The sequence below is a fragment of the Phocoena phocoena genome, chromosome 14 (assembly GCF_963924675.1).
Source record: "Phocoena phocoena chromosome 14, mPhoPho1.1, whole genome shotgun sequence".
Lineage (NCBI taxonomy): Eukaryota > Metazoa > Chordata > Mammalia > Artiodactyla > Phocoenidae > Phocoena > Phocoena phocoena.
Window position 1 is genome coordinate 68,291,557 of NC_089232.1, and position 23,974 is coordinate 68,315,530.

Sequence of the window (23,974 nt, forward strand, 5' to 3'; positions counted from 1 at the left end):
ATCTCATTTCTCTGTTCTACTTTACAAAATAATCTCCTGTAAAGAGTTAGTCTATATTCGAGGTCTACATTTCCTCTTTTATTATTCTCTCCAGTACCCTCTCCCAGTCATCCTTTCCTCCACACCTCTCTACCCTCTCTACCAAAACAGCTCATCAAGGTCACCAATGACCACACCATTGCCAAATCCAATGGTCATTTCTCAGTCCTCATCTTATTACTGTTCTATCAGCCGCATTCCGACATAGCTGATCACTTTTTTCCTGGAACATTCTTTACTTGACTTCCAGGATCCCAGTCTCTCTTGGCTCTTCTCTGCTTCTCCACTGGCCCTCCCTCTGGTCTCCCCAACCTCTAAACGCTGAAGTGTACAGCGCTTAACCCCAAGACCTCTTTTCTTTATCTACACTCCCCCAGGTGAGCTCATCCAGGTTCTTGACTTGAAATACCATTTATATGCTGATGATTCCCAACTATTTTATCTCCATCCCAGACCTCTTCCTAATTTGGGTTTCATTTATCCAACTACCACGATGAAAACCAAAATCCTGATTTTGTGCTTTTCCTTTGATATTTATTCCTCATTTCAGTGAATGGCAATTTCATTCTTTCTGTCTCTCAGGCCACAAACTTAAGCGTCATCCTTGATTCCTATCTTTCTCTTGCTTCCACATTCCAAATGGCAGCAAATCCTACTGACTCCACTGTCAATTTCTATCCTCAGTCCAGCCACTTCTCACCCCCTCCACAACCACCTGATCTGAGCCATTATTATCTCCAGCCTGGATGACTGCAACTAACCCTAACTGCTTCTGCCCTTGCTCACTTGCAGTTGATTCCCATCACCACAGGCAGAGAGGTCTTTTCAACACACTCATCAGATTATGTTCCTCCTTTGCTCAAAAGTCTCAAATGGTAGGGATTTAGCTCCTTCACAGAGGAGTCTGACAAGGTAACAATTGAGCAAAGATGTGAAAAATACACAAACAAATGTGTATTTTTGAAAACAACAACAAAAGGAGTGAAATGTGAGATTTAAAAAATTAAAACAGCTCTTGTACATATAAGGTAGTCGGAAAGATAATTACATATTTAGCACTTGGACTCATTTGAACTGCTACTTATTTTAGTCCATGCACTGCACTGTAGCTCTTTTGCCCTATTTTAGTTTGTACAATGTATTTTTATTCTACTGGCTATTTTAGACCAACATTCTTTTAAAAATGCTCAGACAATCCCTACTTTATCCCTTCTCAAAATGTTGATCCTAGAACTAATATAAATTTATGTTTATTGGCAAAAGACTGATTTATACAGCTAAATTTGTAATAAGAGAAATGCTGATCTCAGGACTAATATTAATTTGTGTTTATCAGCAATGGGCTGATTTACACAACTAAATTCAAAATAAAAGAAACTTAAGAGTGTGAAAAGAATTTGGTCTACTGGAAACCATAAAAAGTGCTTTATCATCTCCAACTTTCAAGCCTACTATACATTCTTTATTTTGCCTTTGAGAGAATAAAGAAAACTTAGTACTTGTTTCTAACAGCATTGGAAATGTTGGAGACTTACGTTCTAGAATTCAGTTTTCAGTTCTGCCACTGATTTTCCTTGTGACCTATAAGCTAATCTTTTTTTGTAAAACTGAGTAAATGGTGATTTAAAACATGCCTTAATGTAAAATCTGAGCCATACACATCATATGAGGAGCAAAACACAAGTGAAAAATCCTCCTGGAGTTCTCCCTCAGACAGTGACCCTTCCTTTGTTTTTAAATTTGAAGTTCCAACAGTTATTCAAGCAATTTACTGCCACTCTGTTGCAACGTCAAAGATTGCTTCCATAGCAATCTTTCCTGTAAGCCGAAAATAAGCCATTTAGATGTAGCCAAGTCAACATAATCGTTTGATTTTCTTTTTATCAATCCTTGGTCAAATCTTCTCTTGGATAGACGTAGAAGATTATCTGACCTATGACTGTTAAAATGTCAGCCGTTCTGCCAACTGCCTTAATGGCAATTTTCCCAGCTTTAGCAATAAATATGTGCATCGTTCCTTTTTCAAGTTATAGTACCTTGGCAAGTAACTTAAAATAACAACATGGAGTTTTGGCAATTTATTAAGTCTCAGCTTTTCTTCTGGTAATAGCAGCTGTGGCATAGTTCTCTTTTCCTTTCAGAAGTGACAGGTAGACATCTTGTGCGGAATGGATTCCAAACCCAGGTTGCTCTGCAAAGGGAAATTTTATTTCCTTTCTTAGAGACTGTTCGCTGTCAACAAGCAAGCTGTCATCTGAAACTGACTGCTCTTACTGCTTAGGTAGCTAAAAGCTAAGAAATACTCAACAGTGGCTATAACTTTAGCTGGACAGCCTGGTAGGGATGATTCTTTAAATAGACTCTGACAACCAATAGCCTAAATCTGGAGGATGCTCCTTGTTAAACACATAATTATCTACCACATGTGAGAAGGAAAGCCAAAGTTAGTCTGATTAGAACATCTCACACTTCACAAAAATGTTTTCTAAGATATATCATTTAATTATTCCCAAACCCTGTTCAGCAGATATAATTCATTTATACCTATTTTAGAAATGAGAAAACTGAGGCTTAGTCAAGAAACCTGCCTGCAGTCATTGAGAGAGTAATAAAGAGTCAGAACTCAACCTTAAGACTTAAAATGTATTCATCCATTCATTACTGTAGATTAAGAGCCTAAAATCTGCCAGGCCCTGCAGATACGAGGCACTGCAAATATAGTGAGTAAAAGAGACACGATCCCTGCCCTCCCTCCTGGAGCTTACGGTCTAGTGAGTGAGTCAGACATTAATCCAAAATAACACTCCTATAAATTACAACCTGTGAAAAATACTATCCATGAAAGGGCAGAGTGCTCTGAGAGCATTTTCAAGAAGACCTGGCCTGTTCAGGCTTTGGGGCTCATGACTTGAGGGAACTTTAAAAAGCCGAGTCAAAAGACCATGTGGAAAAATAGACAATTAATACCAGCCAGGAAAACTGTGAAGAAGAAAAGCAATGAGAGGAGGCTAGTCACCCCAGATAACAAAGCATCATATAAACACACAGTAATTACAGCAGCATAGTACTGGTGTTAAATCAACAGACAGACTAATGGAACAGGAAGTAAGTCCAGAAATAAGCCCAAAAAGATTCAGTGCATGATTGATACTGTGGGACAACTGGAGCCATAAAGGAATAAACAAAACTTAGATCCATATTTCACATCATATATAAGGAAAAAGTCCAAGTGGATTAAGAATTTCAGTGTAAAAACTAAAACTGTAAAGAAGCAAACATTGACGAATGTCTTTATAAAACCGTGCAGTGGAGAATGACTTTCTAATTCAAAAGCCACAAAGGAAAAGATAGATAAACTTGACTACCTGAATAGAAAAATTTTCTGGATGGCAAAAAAACACCATCAGCAATGTTAAAAGACAACTGGCAAACTGAGGAAAGTATATTTTCAACTCCATCACAAAGAGCTAATGCTCTTAATGAAAAAGAGATTTAAAGCCCAAGAGAATAACAGGAAAGGATAAACAGAAAAGAAATACAAATAACTCTTAAACATATGAAAATATTCTAAACCTCATTCATATCAAAAAATATACAAATTAAACCTAAATTGAACATCATTTTCCACCAAACAGATTGGCAGAAATCTATCAGCATTTTAAAGATATCACTGCACTGTCTTCTCACCTCCACTGTTTTTGGTGAACAGTTAGTGGTGACACAAATAATTTTCACCTACATATAAAGTGTTATTTTCTGTGGTCACTTAAAATTTTCTCCTTATGTTTGGTTTTCAGTATTTTGACTATGATGTGCCTTGTTTTTTCCTTGCATTTGTCTTGGTTGGGGTTTGTTGAGATTCTTGAATCTGTAAATGTATGTCTTCCACCGTATTTGGAAATATCTGGGCATTATTTAATCAAATATTTTCCTGCTTTCTTTCACGCATGTTAAACATTTGGATTTTGTCCCATAAGCTCTGCTTTCCCTTCTAAGTATCAGCCCCCATCTAGTATCTGCTGCTTTTGATCACTCTCCAGTGCCCTGAGGCACATGGCTTTATATCTGTGGATGGATTAGTCTAATAGGAGCTACCCAGTCATTATGCAAAGTGGAACCTGACAGAAACCTGCAAATATGTTTGATTTATGATTGGCACTGCTGTGGAGAAACAGCCACTCTCATATATTGCTGCTGGGTTAATAAACTGGTATAAACATTATGAGGGCATTCTGGTGATAAAATTATAAACACACATAATCTTTGATCCAGCAATTCCACTTCTAGTTATTTATCTTACAGACATACTGGAACACCTGCAAAGTGACATGTACAAGATTATTTATTCCAGTCTTACTTGTAACAGCGAAAGATTCAAAACAACTTTAATGCCCAACAACAGAATTCAAATTAAATAAATTATGGTTCAATTATTCAGTGTAATAATATACAATTATTTTTTTAAAGGAACGCTCATATGGAAAAAAATCTCTGAGCTATATTAAGTCAAAAGTAAGGTGCAAAACAGAGTATATATGTTACCATTTGCATAAAAAGTATGTACTATATGTTACCATTTGCTTATATGTGCATAAAGAAACTCTGAAAAACTACAATAGGTAAAAGCTACACCAGTGCTTATCTGAGGTGGGAGAAGCAAAGGAAGGTGGTTTGATTTGGGTGGACACAAGGCAATGATGGGAGGGAGACTTTTCACTATATATCTTTTAATACATTTTGATTTTTGAACACTATGAACATATTACCCACTCAAAGAAATTTTAAGGGATTTGAAAAGTAAAATTAAAAGTGTATATAATGAGATGATCATAATTCATGCACTCATTCATTTATTCAACAAACATTTATTGAGCACCTACCATGCCAAGTCCCAGGCTGGGTAATAGAGATCTTAAGACCAACAAAATACAGTCTGTCTATCTTGATTAGACAAACAAAATATTACAGTATGATGTTTGGAGAGAGATATTTACAGGATGCGGAGGTAACTAAGTTAAGACTCTTAGTTTCAGGTGACAGAATTCTAATTCAAACTAACTTGAGCAAATAAAAGAGAATTTATTTAAAAGATATGCAGTATCTCAGGGAATCTAAGATTAAAAAAGCAGCCCACACCTAGAGGGGTGGGATAGGGAGGGTGGGAGGGAGAAGCAAGAGGGAGGGGATGTGGGGATGTATGTATACATACAGCTGATTCACTTTGTTATACAGCAGAAACTAACACACCACTGTAAAGCAATTATACTCCAATAAAGATGTTAAAAAAAAAAGAAGCAGCCCAGCCTCAGTTTAAAGGACTCTAATGCCCCCAGAATTTTCTCTCTGTCTCTTATCTCTGCTCTCTCTGTGCTTCATCTTACTTTCTATTTACCACTTTCTGATTCTTTTGACTAAATAATATGAGAAAAAAATGGTCCTAGAGTTACATGTTACAGACCAGCTACCCATAACAAGACCAATCTCACTCTCAGAACTAACTCCAAAATCCCAAGCAAGAACTCTGTTTGGCTTAGGTGCCTCCTGATCTAATCAACACTATTTCCACAGTTTTTACAGTGAAAAAGTTAATGTTAGCATAAATTCATTAAAACTAACTGAAAAACTAGGAAACTCTTCGGGGGAGGCAGGGTTGGGTTATATGTACATTTCCCAAAAGTCCTAAAAAAGTATGAGGGGTTTTCTTACAGAACACATCAAATACAAGATTCTTCATCTTTTTCCTTTTACTACGTGGAGAGAAGGCTTTAAAAAGTAGACTCAGCTGGTCCTTTGGAGAGACTCGTAGGTTCTCCTCACGCTGAGGCAATTTTGCAAGGGGTGCTCCCAACAACTAAATACCATCGAAAATGGAGCACCCAAGACTCAGAACAAACAAGTGGCTTCACAAATGCAAGTAAGCGGCACCATTCCAGCCCTCCCTCACATGCTGCTGTGTGAGGTGCAGGCAAAGGATTCCCTCTGTGTTTCATAATGTTTCCGTAAAACCAGGTCTTTTCCACTTGACTGGTCTGGCTGCTAAAGGAAACTTGAATTTTCTACTGATGCTTGTCTTATATTAAAAAAAAAAAAAAAAACAGTAATAAAGGCCCTTTTAAAAGTCAGTAAGATTGGAAAAGCTATCATGCTTACTTTAAATGTCTGGAGATATAAAGCAATTTAGGTATATACACACACACAAACACACTACTTTTAGTGAATAAACTAAAAAACTGAGGTATAAACTACTGTGACCAAGATCCTTAAGTACTCCTACTGACATACAGGTCAAAATCCAATATAACAAATTCCATTACGCAAACAGTAAAATTGTGAGAGCCTCTGCCATGGGATCATTTATTTTAAATAATGCTCAACTCATAATAGTTCCATGTGGTTAAAAACAAAAACAAACAAACAACTCTGGACAGTTCCAAGAAGTGACTATTATAGATTTGACCACCATGCTACACTCCTTCCAAAGAAGAGCCACAAGTTTATCCCTGCCACAGGTCAAATGCCATCAGAGCATAACTCCCAAGTAGCATAAATTAAAGGGAGATGATGAGAAGCCCCCTGTATCCCCTGCTCCCTGTGGCTGACTGGTGTCACTGAACACCTACACCATCCTCGTGGCCAGCGGTGAAAAGGCCATCCACTTCCAGACCCCCTCCAGCTATTCTGATCCCTCTCTGAGCACTCTCGCCCTCCTCTCCCACCATTCTAGACCAGTGCTGCCCAAGAGACAGAGAGATAGAGAGAAGGAATGCAATACACAAATGTGAGCCATATATACATATGCCATTGGAGATTATTTAACATTTTCTAACAGCCACATGTAAAAAGATAAAGAGGGACTTCCCTGGTGGCCCAGTGGTAAAGGATCTGCCTTCCAATGCAGCAGTGGCCTGGGCTCGATCCCTGGTCAGGGAAATAAGATCCCAACTAAGCCCGCACGCCACAACTACTGAGCTCACGTGCCACAACTAGAGAGCCTATGTGCTGCAAACTACAGAGCCCACGTACCCTGGAGCCTGCACGCCACAACTAGAGGAGAGAAAACCCGTGTGCCATGAAGAAAGATCCCGCACGCCTGAATGAAGATACCGCGTGCCACAACTAAGACCCGACATAGCCAGAAGTAAACATTAAATAAATAAACAATAAATAAATCTTTTTTAAAAATAAAATAAAAAGATAAAGAAAAACAGGTGAAATTAATTTTAATAATATGTCCCAATATATCCAGAATATTATCATTTCCACATGCTATCAACATTAAAAAATTATTAACAAGATCATTTTTTGTGCCAATTCTTTGAACGCTGCTGTGTATTTCACACTTGCATGCATCTCAATTCAGACCAGCCACACTTCAATTGCTCAACAGTCACTTATGTACAGTCAGGGGTTCCTGTTTTGGACAGCGCAGTTCAAGATACTTTTCCATTAACATTAATTCCTATGTTAAGTTAGTTACTCCCTGTCACAAATACCTGAAGAGCTACCTGAGCTACCAAATGCTATGAACCTGGAACACTCCTGACAGGAAGGTTGGTAAATGTCACCTGGTTAGTGGGAATGAACATGGGACCCGTGCCTCTTGCAGCTAATATGTTTTTTCCTTCTTCCTCCAAATACTATCTGAACTTACTGCCTTTACTTTGTCTTCACCACTTCCCTTGCTAATACCCTGAAATCTGTTCCCCCAACCTCAGAACCCCACCAAAACTACTCCTGGAAAGATAAGCAACGCTCTCCTTCTTAAAAAGTAACTCTCCCTTTCCCCTTGTTTTCCATACTTAATCTGCACCTTGGTGATATCAACTTCCACTGGTCCACATATGGTACTTTATGATTAACAGTAGTTTCAGAGATAAGACAGGAACAATCACTGAACTACAATTTACTGAGCAACTACTATAATAAGTTACTTCAAGTATATACAAAAGAAGGCTAATAATGATAACAATAATACTTTGTATTACACAACTCCACCGTTTGCTTAATTTTGTTTGCTTCGCACACAGGGGATCTAATTTAATCTTTGTGTCAAGGTTGGGGTGACAGAGTAGTTATCTCCAGCAAAGTGACACAGGGAAAAGCTTTAGTCACACACACACAAAAACTAATGACAGGGGCTTCCCTGGTGGTCCAGTGGGTAAGACTCCGTACTCCCAATGCAAGGTCCAGTGGGTAAGACTCCGTACTCCCAATGCAGGGGGCCCAGGTTTGATCCCTGGTTGGGGAACTAGATCCCGCATGCATGCCGCAACTAAGACCCAGCACAGCCAAAATAAATAAATAAATATTTTTTAAATACAACTAATGATAGAATTAGAATCCAAAGCTCCCACCTCCCAGATCACTTCTCTCTCCAACACATTTCTAGATGGCCTCTGCCCTAGAGGAGCTTACACTCTAAGCACACTGCTCTAAAAGTAATCAAGCAATGAGGCCATAAGAATGAGGCGGCTCTAATGCCTTGGTAGCCAACTTAAGCCAGAATCAATTCCTGTAAATGGCTCAAGGTTAAGAAGAACAGCCAATCCCAAACAGCCAACTAGTTTTTCCCAAAAAATGCAACCACTTCAGCTCTAGCCAATCAATTTCCTTGCTTTGCGTCCAACTCCTCTCTGTAAAAGCCTTGCCTGTAACTCTTATCAGTAGAACGGTCCTAACCACCTTGCATCAGTGTTTGCTCAAATAAACTCTTAAAAATTTTAATATGTCTCAGTTTATCTTTTAACAGTGCTCATATACTTTCCCTTCAAATGTAATATCACAGCAAGATGGGGTGACAGAAGCATCAAGTCATTAACTCAAATGAGGAGCTATCATGAAATGGCTCCTTTCATATTTTTAAATGTTGCCAGATTTTAATTTATAAACCATAAATTTTGAAAATCTTACTGGGATTTGTGGTCAAGTACAACAAAAAAGGGGAATTGTTTCACATTCTCCAACATGTTATCATTATTAAGAAAATGCCCACAAAAGGAAAAAATCGGTTTCTAAGAAAATGTTTTATCTCACAGATCACCCACTGGTGATCCTTAATATGTAAAATATGTGGCTTTAGAACATCTCAAAACCTTCGTTTCACGACAGGAAAGACAAATGCCTTTAATCAAAATATTAGGGATGATAAACTAACTTTGAGTTCTGGGAATTAAAACAAAAGCCAGGGGCTTCCCTGGCGGCGCAGTGGTTGAGAGTCCGCCTGCCGATGCAGGGGACACGGGTTCGTGCCCCGGTCCGGGAAGATCCCACATGCCGCGGAGTGGCTGGGCCCGTGAGCCATGGCCGCTGGGCCTGTGCGTCCGGAGCCTGTGCTCCGCAACGGGACAGGCCACAACAGTGAGAGGCCCGCGTACCACAGAAAAAAAAAAGGCCAAAGAAAAATTCACAAATTTGCTTACTGCACTCTGTTACCATTAACAGACTGTGGTTCTTTAGCTATAACAGACACATGCAGGAAATGCTGACAAGGCAGTTGACAGATACAATATAAAGTGAGACCTTAGGTTTTACCCATTGAGAAAACTTATAATGTACCTTTATTTTGATATGTTGTAGCAAAACAATTTTAACACCTATAGCTTACATTGTGACATTCATTGAAATTAAAATTCTAATCTTAATAACTCTGTTCAAAGAAGTAGCAGGAGGAAGATCTTTGTGGTAATCTGTATCTTGATTGCAGTGGTAGTTACAGGAAATTACTCGTGTGATAAAATGGCATACACATACATTGTACCAATGTCAATCTCTTGGTCATGTAAAAAATAACCACTGGGAGAAACCAGGTTAGGGTATACAAGGCCTCTCTGTACTATTTTGCAACTTCTTGTGAATCTATAACTAATTAATATATCTTTTAAAATTAAATATTTTAATATATCTTTTTAAAATGATTCTGATCATGCAGGTACATTAGAATTGTTCATTCTGAACAGGTAAGCTTGCATCCCAATGTATCATCTGTTTTCTCCCAACTAAAAAAAAAATTGGTGTTTACTAAAAATTATAAAACCAGCATAGACTAAGAATACAATCTTCAAAACTCTACTTACTAAAGGAGATGGACAAAGCAGTAAGAGAGATGACTTCATAAAAAGACCATGGTAAAGAATTAATAAAGAGTTTGTGTTGGATTTTTGCTTTTTTTTTTTTTTTTAATGTTTACTTTCAAATGTGCACTTGCTAAAATCCTCTAACTGGAAATTGGGGAGGAAAAAGAAGAGTGTCTGCAGTGGTGTGGAGGCAGCAGTGTATTTCAAGTTAATATGCTTGTCAGAAGGCTGACAAGAGATCAGAGCCCTCTCCCTCTTTCTACTACATGGTTTTTAAATTTTTCCTTTTGCCAGCTGACAGTAAAATGGAAGAGGCATCTCAGGTTTTTAAAAGCCTCTTACTTTTAGAGCAGAAATGGAAGGTTAAGAATGAAAACACATGTTCCAGAAAGAAAAACTCCGTGATGCAAAGACAAAAACAAAAAGTCACCATCCTCTCAAATGAACACAGGATGTTGTAATCCAAAGGTATTCAATAATTATGCACAGTCTTGGATTCATTACAGAAAATATTTATCAGATGGACTAGTGGAATCAGGAGAATCAAAATACATGGATTCACATTTAGCCCAGGAAGAACAAATTGACTCATAATATTTTATTTAGAGAATATATTAATCTTCATATTTTATTTCCTATATCAATTTCTTTCATATTAAAATGTCCTCTTGCTTCAATAGTCCAAAAAGACATAATAGATATGATTTACTAATCAGTAAAACAGTCATATGTATGCTTATAATTCTTGTGCCCCACGTATGCTATGCCTCTAAGTTTTTCTGCAACCATATAACCCCCTGATCTCCTCTTCCTATAGTGCTGTCTATGTCCACCTTCCTTTAGGACCTAGGTCAGTTCTGGTTCATCAGTGAAGGCTTTCCTTAGTCACTCTGTTTCTCAGTGATTGGCTCTTCTTCTGAATTCATGTACAGGCAGTCCATTCCATCTGAGATAATCTGTTCAGCATTGCTATTTCATTTTTTACAAATATGTGTTGAGACTTAACTGGATTCTAACACCTTCAAGAGCAAAAGCCAGGACTGCTTTTTTTTACTCAAACTAGCATAGCAGACTTTCCATATCAGTCCTATACCGGCTTAGCCCTACTAAATTATATCTTATAGGTATGGTGCAGCATTCCAGTGCATATAACTATAAAAATAATTTTAAATATTGATTCTGTAGTTCTTCATAATAATTATCTTTTCAAGCTCTGTGTTATCAGAAAAACTGAAAAGCATGCCTTTCAATAACCTAATAAAACAATGAAACGGGGTCAAAGGAGAAGCCCTGTGACATTCCACAAACACCTGATGGCTGACAAAAGGTATAGCCAATCTTTTATGAGGAGCTCTTCCATAGATTCAGACAACTAAGAAAGGAGCCCACAATCAGTAGAATACTAAGGGAGAACAACTGAATGCTTTACTGAAAATTAGATAATCTAAGTCAATAATATTCACCTTCCTTAGAAGGATAAAGTAAGTTTGCCATGACTGTTTCTTAGTTACCCAGCTGTTGTTCCAATTGACTACTGCATTCTTATTTAAGTGTCTGCAAATCATCCACCTAAAGACCTGAGTGTAATTTCTTTCAAAAGCCTCCAGAATGTTTTTGCTTTCTACAATCCCTAGGACCTTCCCCATAATTTCTCAAAGATAATATCTCTGAAGCACATCAGCCAGTTTCTTCAGTGCCCTGAACGAGTCCCCGCTAGAGCCTCCAGAAGGAACGCAGCCTGGACGATAATTTGATTTTAGTCCAGGGAGACCCGTTTCGAACTTCTGACCACCAGAACTGTAAGATAATAAATTTGTGTTGTTTTAAGCTACCAAGTTTGTGGCAATTTGTTACAGCAGCAATAGGAAACTATTACAGTCCCTGATTCAAAAAATCTTGGCTCAAAACCAAACTGCTTTCTTTCTGCTAGGGTCCCGTGTTTGTCACCCAAATTCTTGGTCTGGATTTGTATTCCATTAGCAAGCTGTCCTTTAACATATTCCTGAACCAGCATGCCATGCTCAAATATGTTTCACCCTGCAAGACTCACCTTTATGCCCTGTTTCTAGACCAGGAACTAACTCACATGCCTATATTTTTACTTCTAGAGTCTCGGCTCCTGCTTCCACTAGGCCCTCCCTAGGGCTGGTCAGCTGCAAGCTTAACCTCTAATTGTCCACCTTGCCTTGTTACAGGATTCTCAGTTTCTTTACTTCCCCTACGTCCATAATCACTGCCCTAATGCTTACAAATTTCTCAATAGTATATCAAAATAAACTGGGGCAAATGTAGCAGCAGTAGGTTTAAAGAATGGAGAATCAATAACATTAAATGAGAAGTTTTAAATATACTATAAATTCAAACTACCTAGCTATTTTAAATGAATTTAAACTTCTACACTCAGAAGAACTATATCTCAAGTATTAGCTGAGCCAATGAACAAAATTTTAAAAATTCTTAGATCAGAAATGGTACCATAAAACTGGATATACCTAAATTCAGCCTTAATATTAAAAGGGGGAATTGGGAGAGAAGGAAAATCCTTAAAACTAAAGACCAATTAGTTTGACAGTGATTCCAATCATGTCTTTAAAGGAATCTCTCAGCACTAAAGACAACACAGACAGGTTCACCAAGAAGTCACGTCAAATTAACCTAACACCTCTTTTGAGAGGACAACTAAGTTGATTTTTTAATAAGAAAAATGTTGGGATTAGAGGATACACTAAGCTTAATAAAGTTTTCCTTACTATCCATACGAACAGATTAAAGTTTCAAAACAACAGTTTAAAACCTGCACTACTGGTAGAAATGTAAAATGGTGCAGCCATTATGGAAAACAGTACAGAGATTCCACAAAAAAAATTAAAAATAGAATTAGCAATATGATCCAGCAATCCTACTTTGGGGGATATATTCAAAAGAATTCAAAGCAAGATCTTTGTACATACCCATGTGTAGTCAGCATTATTCACAATAGCCAAGAGGTGAAAGCAATGCAAATGTCCACTGATGGATGAATGGATAAACAAAATGTGGCATATGCATGCAATGGAATACCAGGCAGTCTTAAAAAGGACAGAAATCCTGTCACATGCTACGACATGGATGAACCGATGAACCTCAAAGACATTATGCTAAGCGAAATAAGCCAATCACAAAAAGACAAATGCTGTTCGACTGCACTTATATGAGGTCTCCAAAGGAGTCAAAAATCATAGAAACAGGAAGCAGAAAGGTAGCTGCCAAGGGCTGGAGGGAAGAGGAATTAGTATTTAAATTGGTAGAGTTTCAGTTTTACAAGATGCAAAAGCTCTAGAGATCTACTGCACAACAACGGGAACACACTTAACATTACTAAACTGTGTACTTACAGATGGTTGACGGTAAATTTCATTTTGTCTTTTACCACAGTAAAATAAGCAAAATAAATTTACAAAATAACAAAAAAAACCTTGAACTGAACACAAGATGATTTGTAACAAGGGTGAATTTTAGTCCTACTGATTCAAAGGCATTAATCATGTATAAAACCTTGGAAAACATGTCCTTTGAGAAAGAGCTGAAGAACAAAAGGGGAAATGTATATTTAACCTAAGAAAAGAAAGACTAAGTGAAATCTAAAAGAATTAACACAGAGAAGGGAACCTAAACTTATTCTGTGCTTAAATAAACTAGAGTTTATTAATTCATTCATTCAACAAATGTTTACGGAATGTAAACAATATGGCAGGCACTGTTCTAGGCGTTTACTATATTTCCAGTGAATGGAACAAAGATCTTGGCCTTGGTGGAATTTTACATTCCGCCGGGGAGAGACAAACAAACAATAAACATAATAAGTAAGCGTGGTAGGCTCCCAGTGATCTCTGGTATTCACACTCTTACGTAATGCCTCCCCTGCATGTAGACTGGACTTAACAAGCAGAATACATCAAAATTGATGAGATGTCACTTCTGAGATTAGGTTATGAAGACTGTGACTTCTGTCTTGCCCACATACTCACTCCTGCTTACTCGCTCTGGTGAAGCCAGCTGCCATTTTATGAACTGCCCTGTGGAGAGGCCCTAAGAAGAGGCAAGGAACTGAAGGCAGCCTCCAGCCAACAGGCAGCACTATACTGAGACCCTCAGGTCAACAGCCCACAGGGAATTGAACGGTACCAAGAAATACATGAATGAACTTAGAATGGATCCCTCTCCAGTTGAGCCTTGAGTGACTACAGCCCTGGCCAGTGCCTTGAGTGCAGCCTGTGAGAGATCCTCAAACAGAGGGTCTACACAGATTCCTGGCAAACAAAAATTATGATAATAAATGCTATTGCTTTAAGCCACTAAATTCTGGTATGATTATTTTATGCGGCAACATATAACTAATACAATATGTTAATTATATAGTTTGTTAAAAAGAGATGCAAAAGAAAATATAGAGCAGGGTCAGGGTCAGGGGAGGGTGTACAAGTTACAATTTTAAGAAGAGATGTTAGAAAGACCTGCACATGAATGTTTATACAGCATTATTCATAACAGTCAAAAAGCAGAAACAACCCAAATGCCCATCAATTGGTGAATGGATATGTGGTATGCCCATCAAATGGACTATTACTTAGCCACAAAAAGAAATCAAGTACTGACACATGCTACAACATGCATGAACCTCACACATATTATGTAAGGTAGAAGAAGCCAGTCGTAAAAGACCACATATTGTATGATTCCACCACAGGCATACCTCATTTTATTGTGCTTCATTTTACTGCCCTTCTCAGATGTTCCATTTTTTATAAATTGGAGGTTTGTAAACCTTCTGTGTTGTTAGACAATATTTGGCATTTTTTAAGCAATAAAGTACTTTTTAATTAAGGTACGTACATTGTTTTTATAGAAATAATGCTATTGCACACTTGATAGGCTACGCTATGTGTAGAGTGTAAACATAACTTTTCTATGCATTAGGGAACCAAAAATTCGTGTAACTCACTTTATTGTGATATTTGCTTATGTGCAGTGGTCTGGAACCAAACCCGCAATACTTCCCAAGTATGCCTGTGCATGAATGTTCAGAAAAGAAAATCTATACAGACAGAAACTAGTTTAGTGGTTGCCCGAGGCTGGGGGTGGGAATAGGATTAACTATAAATGGGCATGAGGGGTATTATTGGGGTGATGCAACCACTCGAAAACTGGATTGATGGTGGTTGCTCAACTTGGCAAATTTATTAAAAACCATTAAACTTTACACTTAAAACAGGTGAATTTATGGTATCAAAATTATACCCAAAAAAAGTTGTTTAAAAAGAATGGGGGAGGCTTCCCTGGTGGCGCAGTGGTTGAGAGTCCGCCTGCCGATGCAGGGGACACGGGTTCGTGCCCCGGTCCGGGAAGATCCCACATGCCGCGGAGTGGCTGGGCCCGTGAGCCATGGCCGTTGGGCCTGCGCGTCCGGAGCCTGTGCTCCGCAACGAGAGAGGCCGCATCAGTGAGAGGCCCGCGTACCGCAAAAAAAAAAAAAAAAAAAAAAAAACAATGGGGGTATTAATATAGGCATTGCTGAGAACATAACACATGCGTAAAAACGTTAAGGAGGAAGGATATTAGCCTTGTGAATATCCAGGGGAGATATGCCAGACAACAGGAAAGCTATGCAAAGACCCTAGGGCAGGAGCATATCTTGTGTGTCTGCAGCACAGCAAGGGTGCTAGAGAGGCTGGAGCTGATGATTTTTAGACAGGAAAGTGGGAGACGAAGAGAGAGAAGGAATGATGGATGGAGGATGGTGGTGACAGGAATCACGTAGAGCTCTTTTACACCTCTGCAAAGACTGCGGCTTTTACTATGAGAGAAAAAGACAGGATATGAAAGTGCTGGGCAAAGGAGTGATACACTCTGACTTGCATTTTTAAAGGATCATACAATGTAAAGAAATTATAAAAGGATCCATATAAGCTGGCTACCTCCAGAGTTACTGACCCCTCTCATCTGACTGGGATACTATATACTGTCTCATAATTCAGAGTTTTGAAAAGACATTAATGTTTATCTGGTTTCTCAAGGATATCGCCTGGGAAGTTTGTAAAATCTGGAGTCTCACATCCGCAGCCGCAGATATTCAGAAGTCAGGGGCTGCGGATGTGAGACTGAGAAAGTACACGGGCAACCTAAATCATGTTTATCTAAGGAAATGGCCAGGATTTATTATTAATGAATGCCTGAATTGATTATTTTATTCTATTACAGATAAAGTGACCTTTTTTCTCCCATTCTCAAAAAACCTTACCCAGCTGTTTTTTTTCCCGGCATAAATTTCCATGTTCTCTCCATACTGCGGCTCTTCCAGTAACGTCTGGTATTCAAACATGAGGCGGGAACTCTCACGGAGGCGGCTGCATTGAAATTGGTGATACTGTTGCACAAGTTCCTTCACCACAAGTAAGAGACATTCAGGATTTGATGGATTCCAGGAGGCAAGGTTCTGCAGAAGCCAAAAATAAAAGACCAGTAACAAATGCATTTTCACACAAATCCAGTATCATATTAGCACATCAATATAGAGAAAAAGAATAATGAAAATCTAAGAGAAACAGACTACTCTTTTTTTTACTGAAGTATAGTTGATTTACAATGTTGTGTTAGTTTCTGCTGTACAGCAAAGGAATTCAGCTAAACATATATGTATATATAATCTTTTTCATATTCTTTTCCATATGGTTTATTACAGGATGTTGAATATAGTTCCCTGTGCTATACAGTAGGATTGTTGCTTATCTATTTTATATATATATATTATATAAAATATATATATCTGCTAATCCCAAACTTCTAATTTATCCCTCCCCCACCCCCTTCTCCCTATGTTAACCGTAAGTTTGTTTTCTATGTTTGTGAGTCTGTTTCTGTTTTGTAAATAAGTTTCTTTGTATCATATTTTAGATTCCACATGTGATATCACATGGTATTTGTCTTTCTCTTTCTGATTTACTTCACTTAGTATGATAATCTCTAAGCCCATCCATGTAGCTGCAAATGGCATTATTTCATTCTCCTTTATGGCTGAGTAGTATTCCATTGTATACATGTACCACATCTTCTTTAGCCATTCATCTGCCAACAGACACTTAGGCTGCTTCCATGTCTCGGCTATTGTAAACAGTGCTGCTATGAACACTGGGGTGCATTTATCTTTTCAAATTAGAGTTTTCTCTGGATATATGCCCAGGTGTGGGATTGCTGAATCATATGGCAACTCTATTTTTAGTGTTTTTAAGGAACCTCCATACTGTTTTCCATAGTGGCTGAACCAATTTACATTCCCACCAACAGTCTAATAGGGAAACAGACTACTCTTAATTTATGATAAACTCAGAGCTGAAGTTAGAAGGGTCTTTTGGGCTTGGTGATTTTTCTTGCCTTCTAAAAATTCTTGCAGAAAATCAAGGAGAATTCCACCGTGGGTAGGCAGAAACAGTAAAGTGTAAAGTAGGGTAGTAACAAAACAAGAAACCTAAACATCCTAGAAGACCATAATTTTAGCCCTGGAATACTGAATTTGTTTCACAGTCTTTCATAATTTTAATTTTTTTCCCTCTGCACCTAAATTCAGCATTAAAAGCTAATGTCATTCAACTCAGATCCACAGACCATGTGCATCTGTAATACCAGACATAAATAAATGCTCTGTAGACATTAGCACCCCACAGAAATATAAGCACAATGGTGGTGGTTCAGCCTGAAAAAGATAGGAATGGAGTAGAGATGAGGGAAAATACAATTAGGAAATGCAAAGTTCAAAGAAAAAGAAGAAGGGAATGGCTCTGATAGATTATGACCGGGAAAGGAGCTGGGAAAGATCTGGTAAGTACATAGTAGCTGTTAAGCTCTCATTCACTCAACAAATACTTATCAAGTACCTATTCTGTATCAGCCACTGTTCTAGGCAGTGACAGGAACAAGCCAGGTCCTTGCTAAAGGAGCTTACATTTTTGTGGGCCAAAATAAATAATACACAATATCAGATGGTAATAAATGCTAACGAGAAAAATAAAGCATGCATCCCTGAAAAGTGATGAAGGAAGGGCTTCAAAAGGGAAGTGATCAGCTGGGTCAAATGGTATTGAGAGTAACATGAGGCTTGGCAATTGACTGCTGGGTCCATTGACACAGGTCAATAGTTTGCTCAGCAAGTGCTACTTTGGTGAAATAGAAGCTTGACTGTGGAGGTTTAAAGATAGGATGAGTAGAAAGAAACTGCAGACAGCTAATACAGACAATTCAAACTGGTAACCAGAGGCAGGTGCGGGGACAAGGAAAAGTTGTGCTCAGATGTTTACAGCTTGATGGAATATCCCCGTAGAGGGGGGAACGTGCTGATGTAATACGGGAGGTGGGGCAAGGTTCCACCAGAGAAGATAACGATTAGGGAGGTAGGGATGGGATCTCCAAGAGGGTTGCCCTAGCAATGAGCACAAGGAGTCCATCCATAGGTACAGGAGAAGAGGTCAGCTTAGGAGTACAAATGCAGGCAGGCTGCCCTAAGTGCTGATAAGAGCTTGTGGCGGTTCTCTAACTGGGAGCTTACGTTTTCTCCTTAAAATAAGGTCATCAGCTGAGAGTGAGGAAGAAGGAGGGGATATGGGAAGTTTAAGAAGAAGGTGTGAAATAGTCATTTAGAGCAATAAACAATAAATGAACTGGGGAAATGGGGGAGGAATAAATGGACTGGGGAAATGGAGGAGGCATTCCAATTAGCACCAAAAGCCCCACTGAGCTTGAGGTATGATTTTTTTTTTTTTTTTTGCGATACGCAGGCCTCTCACTGTTGTGGCCTCTCCCGTTGTGGAGCACAGGCTCCGGACGCACAGGCTCAGCGGCCATGGCTCACAGGCCCAGCCGCTCCGTGGCATGTGGGACCTTCCCGGACCGGGGCATGAACCCGCATCCCCTGCATCAGCAGGCGGACTCCCAACCACTGAGCCACCAGGGAAGCCCCAGAGGTATGATTTTTAAGTGAGACCAATTAGCGTAAATTCCCTTGCCTGGGTGCAACGTGGAGTGGGAGGAATCTGGATTTAACAAAGGTTGGGATTTTGCCAGGTAAGTACAAAAGAAAGAAAGAGGGGCAAGAGATCTTAGAGGGTTTGCAAAAGAATGATCGTAATTATGGACCACTGACGTTAAGCCAGGAAAAAGCAAAGTAAGTTCATAAGGGAAGTGAGAGTTAGTGAAAAGGTGGTAGGACCCATGGTCCTGGTAAGCTGGAAGAATTGTTGGAGTTGAGATGCTAAAAAGAGGAAAGACACGAGGCGTGGTCAGAGAATGGGATGTTTGCAACTGAGATGATGGAGGTGATCTATAGCGGCACTGATGAGGCCTTGGCTGAGCATGTGCCTGGCTGAGGAGGTGAAGGAAGGATGAGACCACTAGAGGAAAGGAAGTCAGGGACTGAGAGGCCTGCGTGTCGGAAGGAGCTTTTGTATGAATATTAAATCACCTGGACTCATGGCAAGAGCAATAGTGCTGAGAAAATGACAGTGAGCCATGTGCTAAAATCTTCAAAGAATGTCTCTAGATAACAACAAGGAGGGGGTGGTGGGTCCCATTGCCTGAGGGTCTGAGTTTCAAGGCTGGGGGTGGGGTCAGGGAAAAGGGAATGACCTTTCCTTGGCAGCAGCACTGAGGAGCATGAACACCTACCACCCCTCCAAGTTCAGTGATACAAGAGGTGAGAGAGAAATCAGCTACAATTCGCTTGAGAACATGCAGGGAAGGACAGAATCTCAGGGTAGAGGGTCTGAATGCTCAGGCTTTAGAGTGGTGGTCATCAATCTTCAAACTGGAATCACCTAGAAATACTAATGCTTGGGCCCTACGCCCACCTCCAGACTCTGGTTTAACTGAGTTAATCTGGAGTACATCTTGGGTAATGGGGTTTGTTTGTTTGTTTGTTTTTTAAAGCTCCCCAGGTGATTCAACATGTAGCAAAGGTTGAGAACCACTGACTTAGAAGAAAAAGGGGTAGAGAAGTTAAGGATATCAGGGACTTTACTGATAACAGACCAGGTCAATACCCCAAAACACCCAATCTCTAGAAATCTAGAAATTTAGCACCTATAAAGGAAAACAGCAATACATTACAAATGTCCAACAGGTAGTAATTATATAGCTTGCTGAGTACTATAGAAGTTCTAAGAACTTTTCGTATATTCAAGTTAATCCTTATGACAACCTATGTTATATTATTATACCATTTTATAGGTGAGGAAACTGAGGCCAAAAGTAGTTCGGTATCTCATCCAAGGTCACAGAGCTATTAAACAATAAAACTAGGTTTCAAACTTAAGCAATTTGACTCCAAGTCCCTGCCTAAGCACCACAGCAGAGGTTCTTACACATTTTAGTCTCAGGAACCTTTTACACTCTTAACAAGTATTGAGGACCCCAAGGAGCTTCTATATATATGAATTACATGGGTTAAATTTGCTATATTAAAAATGAAAACTGAGAAATTTTTTTAATATTTATTAATTCATTTTAAAATAACAATCCTACTACATGTTAACATAAAAACATTTTTTAATGAAAAAACTGTATTTTCCCAAAAACTCATGAGACGCATGGCACTGTTTCATATTCTTGCAAATCTCTTTAATGTCTGGTTTAATTAAAGAGCTGGATTCTCATATGTGCTTTTACATTCAGTGTTGCAATATGTTGTTTTGGCTGAAGTATATGAAGAAAATCCAACCTCATTCAAATAGGTACTTTGAAAAAAGAGGAGTATTTTAATAGCCTTTTCAAATAATTCTGGATCTTCTTCTTTGATACTACACCAAAACTCAACAAGTGGCAGTTTCTTAAAGGTTAGTTGCAATGTGGAATCTAAAACTACTTTTTTTTCTTTTCCATTATGGTTTATTACAGGATATTGAATGTAGTTCCCTGTGTTATACAGTAGGATAAAACTATATTAATAAACACTTCATACTCTTACCCTAAATTCCATTTGTCTATCCTATACTTTAAATGAAGCTTTTACTCGTGTATGACTTTGTATCATGCATTGATCATTTAGAAAATACTGATTCACTGAGTTATACAGATCTTCCCAATGTTGACATATTTCATTTATATCATTAAAAAAACCCACATTCATTAATATCATGATCAATCTCACCAGAAAAGTCTTCTATCAAAAGAAAACAAACAAAAGGTAAAGAAATGCATCCTTTAAAAGGATGGTAATTACTTTGCTCCACTGCGTGGGTTGATTTAGGGACTAAATGACAATGGAGACACCACTAAACTTATAGGAAAGATAGGTCTTAAGGGATATCCAAATGAAGATTGATGAACAGAGGAAAAAGTAAGAGCTTCAGCATCCTACACTGAAGGACAGAGGGCCCTTGCTATGAAGTGATTGGACAGAAAGAGTACAGAGTCCTCACAGGCAAACCTCTGGACGTCAAGAGCCTGAGGTCCTTTGGGGCTACTCAAGACCACAGAAGGATATAACAACACAGTACAGAACTTAAAGTGATCATCATATAGCTGGCTATGCATTTCCTTCAGAGATCATCGTTAAACACTGATAAATAGGAAAAATACACAATCTTCCATTTCCTGGTCAAGTATTCCTTTCAAGTCCTTGTTCCAGTACAAAAAGAAAAAGCTTTAGCTGCCTCAATTTAAACTCTTAATTCTATCATTTCTCTTTAGCTATTTGGCAAGTTACAAGCTTACATCCACAAATTTTTTTTAAATTATGAAAGCATATAAGCTGGCAAACACCTCTTACCAATTTGAATTCATTTCAAGTGATTCAATCTAATTGTTAAATGCATAGTAAAGACATGCCAAGCAGTCCCTTTCCATTAAATACAACCTCCCAATACATGGAAATGCATTTGACCTCTTTGGCCATTCAATGCAGACTTCACTGGGAAATGATTTAGCTGAAAAACATTCCCATCAAGGCAAGCAGAGACATGCTTACAGTGATAAAAATTCCTCTACTACTGCTACTTGACCACTTTTACATATTAAGTAATTTGTGCTTTGAACTACTTGGCCTAAAAGGCGAGAACCCTGAAGATATACAAGATCTTTGGGGTCACTTCCGAAGACTAAAGCGTATTTTAAAAACAAGTCTAACAATGCAGGATATTGGGGTTTTCCACTCTCTTGAGTAGGAGATAGAGAAAAATACCCAAAGCTTCCTCAAGGAAAGGGTGAGAGAGCATAAATTAAGAGGCCTCTTTATGAAAAGAAGAAAAATAAGTTTCTCTCTCTGTGCACAAAGTTCTTATTCTGCTTATTTTTGGTAATACATGAAAGAGGAAATCTGAAATGTGGATGGTCAAGAATAGGCACAGGACACATAATATACTAACATAGAAAAGAGTGATGAAAATGCATTAGGAGAAAGTGATATAATATGATAAAAGAGACAAAAGCAAAAGAATTAACTACTATTATGAAACTTTATTCATTCTCACCAGACACCTATGAAGCAGTTCAGGGAAGGTATCACAGCAGTGCTTTTTCCAAGACTGGTTAACTAGAGAGGTTGAATAACTCTGAGGATACTCAAGTGTAGAACCAAGAGTGTAGAATGTAAACCTGACAACCTTCCCCCATTCAGGTCACTAAAATATCCGTTTCTAACCAAAGAATTGGCATCTGCCTCTTTGTAGTCACAACCTGTCTCCCATCTAGCGATAATTCTTTTGTTTGTTTGTTTGTTTGTTTGTTTCAGTACGCGGGCCTCTCACTGCTGTGGCCTCTCCCGTTGTGGAGCACAGGCTCCGGACGCGCAGGCTCAGCGGCAGTGGCTCACCGGCCTAGCCACTCCGCAGCATGTGGGATCTTCCCGGACCGGGGCACGAACCCGTGTCCCCTGCATCGGCAGGCGGACTCTCAACCACTGCGCCACCAGGGAAGCCCTAGTGATAATTCTTGATTCCTCACTTTGGCTCCCTGTCCAGGCTGCCTGACTTGAGGGATGTTCCTGTTCATGTGACCCTCAACCTTCCCACATCTCTCTCATCAATACACTCCATCACGCACATTATACTCCCAAATCAATGGCCCCACAGATTTGAAAAAGCACAACCAACCCTCAGCTCCTTATGTGAGCAACATAGCAAAGGATAACTTTTTCAGATGCCTAACTCACTTCACCCGCAAATCACATCTCACTTATTCAAAACAAGGCTTCTCAGCCATACTGAAGCAAATTCATTCACAATGACACCAATATATGAAACAAGCTGGGAAACGATGTACTAGGTTCACAGCGCTAGGGAGATGAACAAGGGAAATAAGCAAATTAGTAAATGAGCCCTGGGACCATCACTGTCTAATAATGAAGGGGAAAAAAATCTTCTAAGGGAAAAAATTTTTCTTTTAAAAAATAAAGCTTCTAATAAAAATTTTCAATCAATGAAAGGATAAAGTACAAGCATAAATTAGAAATACTTCTTTAAAATTGTCTGAAACTTCTTACTATAAAATCTCACACAACTCTCTAGCACTGTGTACAACATAGAATACTGTACTATATAGCACTAAGTAGGCCTTCTACCTATACCACTCCAAGAGTTAAGATAGCAGAAGCATTTAGAAAGAACATTTTTACAGTCAGTTAATTTACCATGTAAAATTGAAAGTTGCTAAGATAGTAAATCTTAAAAGTTCTCATCACAAGAAAAAGAAAGCTGTAACTCTGTGTGGTGATGAAAGTTAAATTTATTGTGGTATTCATTTCATAATTCGTATACATATCAAATCAAAATGTTGTATACCTAAAACGAATACAATATTATATATCAATTACATCTCAATAAAAAGTTTAAAAAAAATATATG

The 23,974-nt window shown here is 38.6% G+C and overlaps 1 protein-coding gene across 2 annotated transcripts in view; it reads right to left on the bottom strand.

Moving 5' to 3' along the window:
• Positions 1-23,974, bottom strand: part of BABAM2 (BRISC and BRCA1 A complex member 2) — a 437,255-nt gene that overhangs the window by 287,963 nt on the left and 125,318 nt on the right. For both annotated transcript variants that reach the window (XM_065890615.1, XM_065890614.1), the window contains one exon: positions 16,390-16,584. In XM_065890615.1, the coding sequence (XP_065746687.1) occupies positions 16,390-16,584 (195 nt within the window). The remainder of the gene's footprint in view (positions 1-16,389; positions 16,585-23,974) is intronic.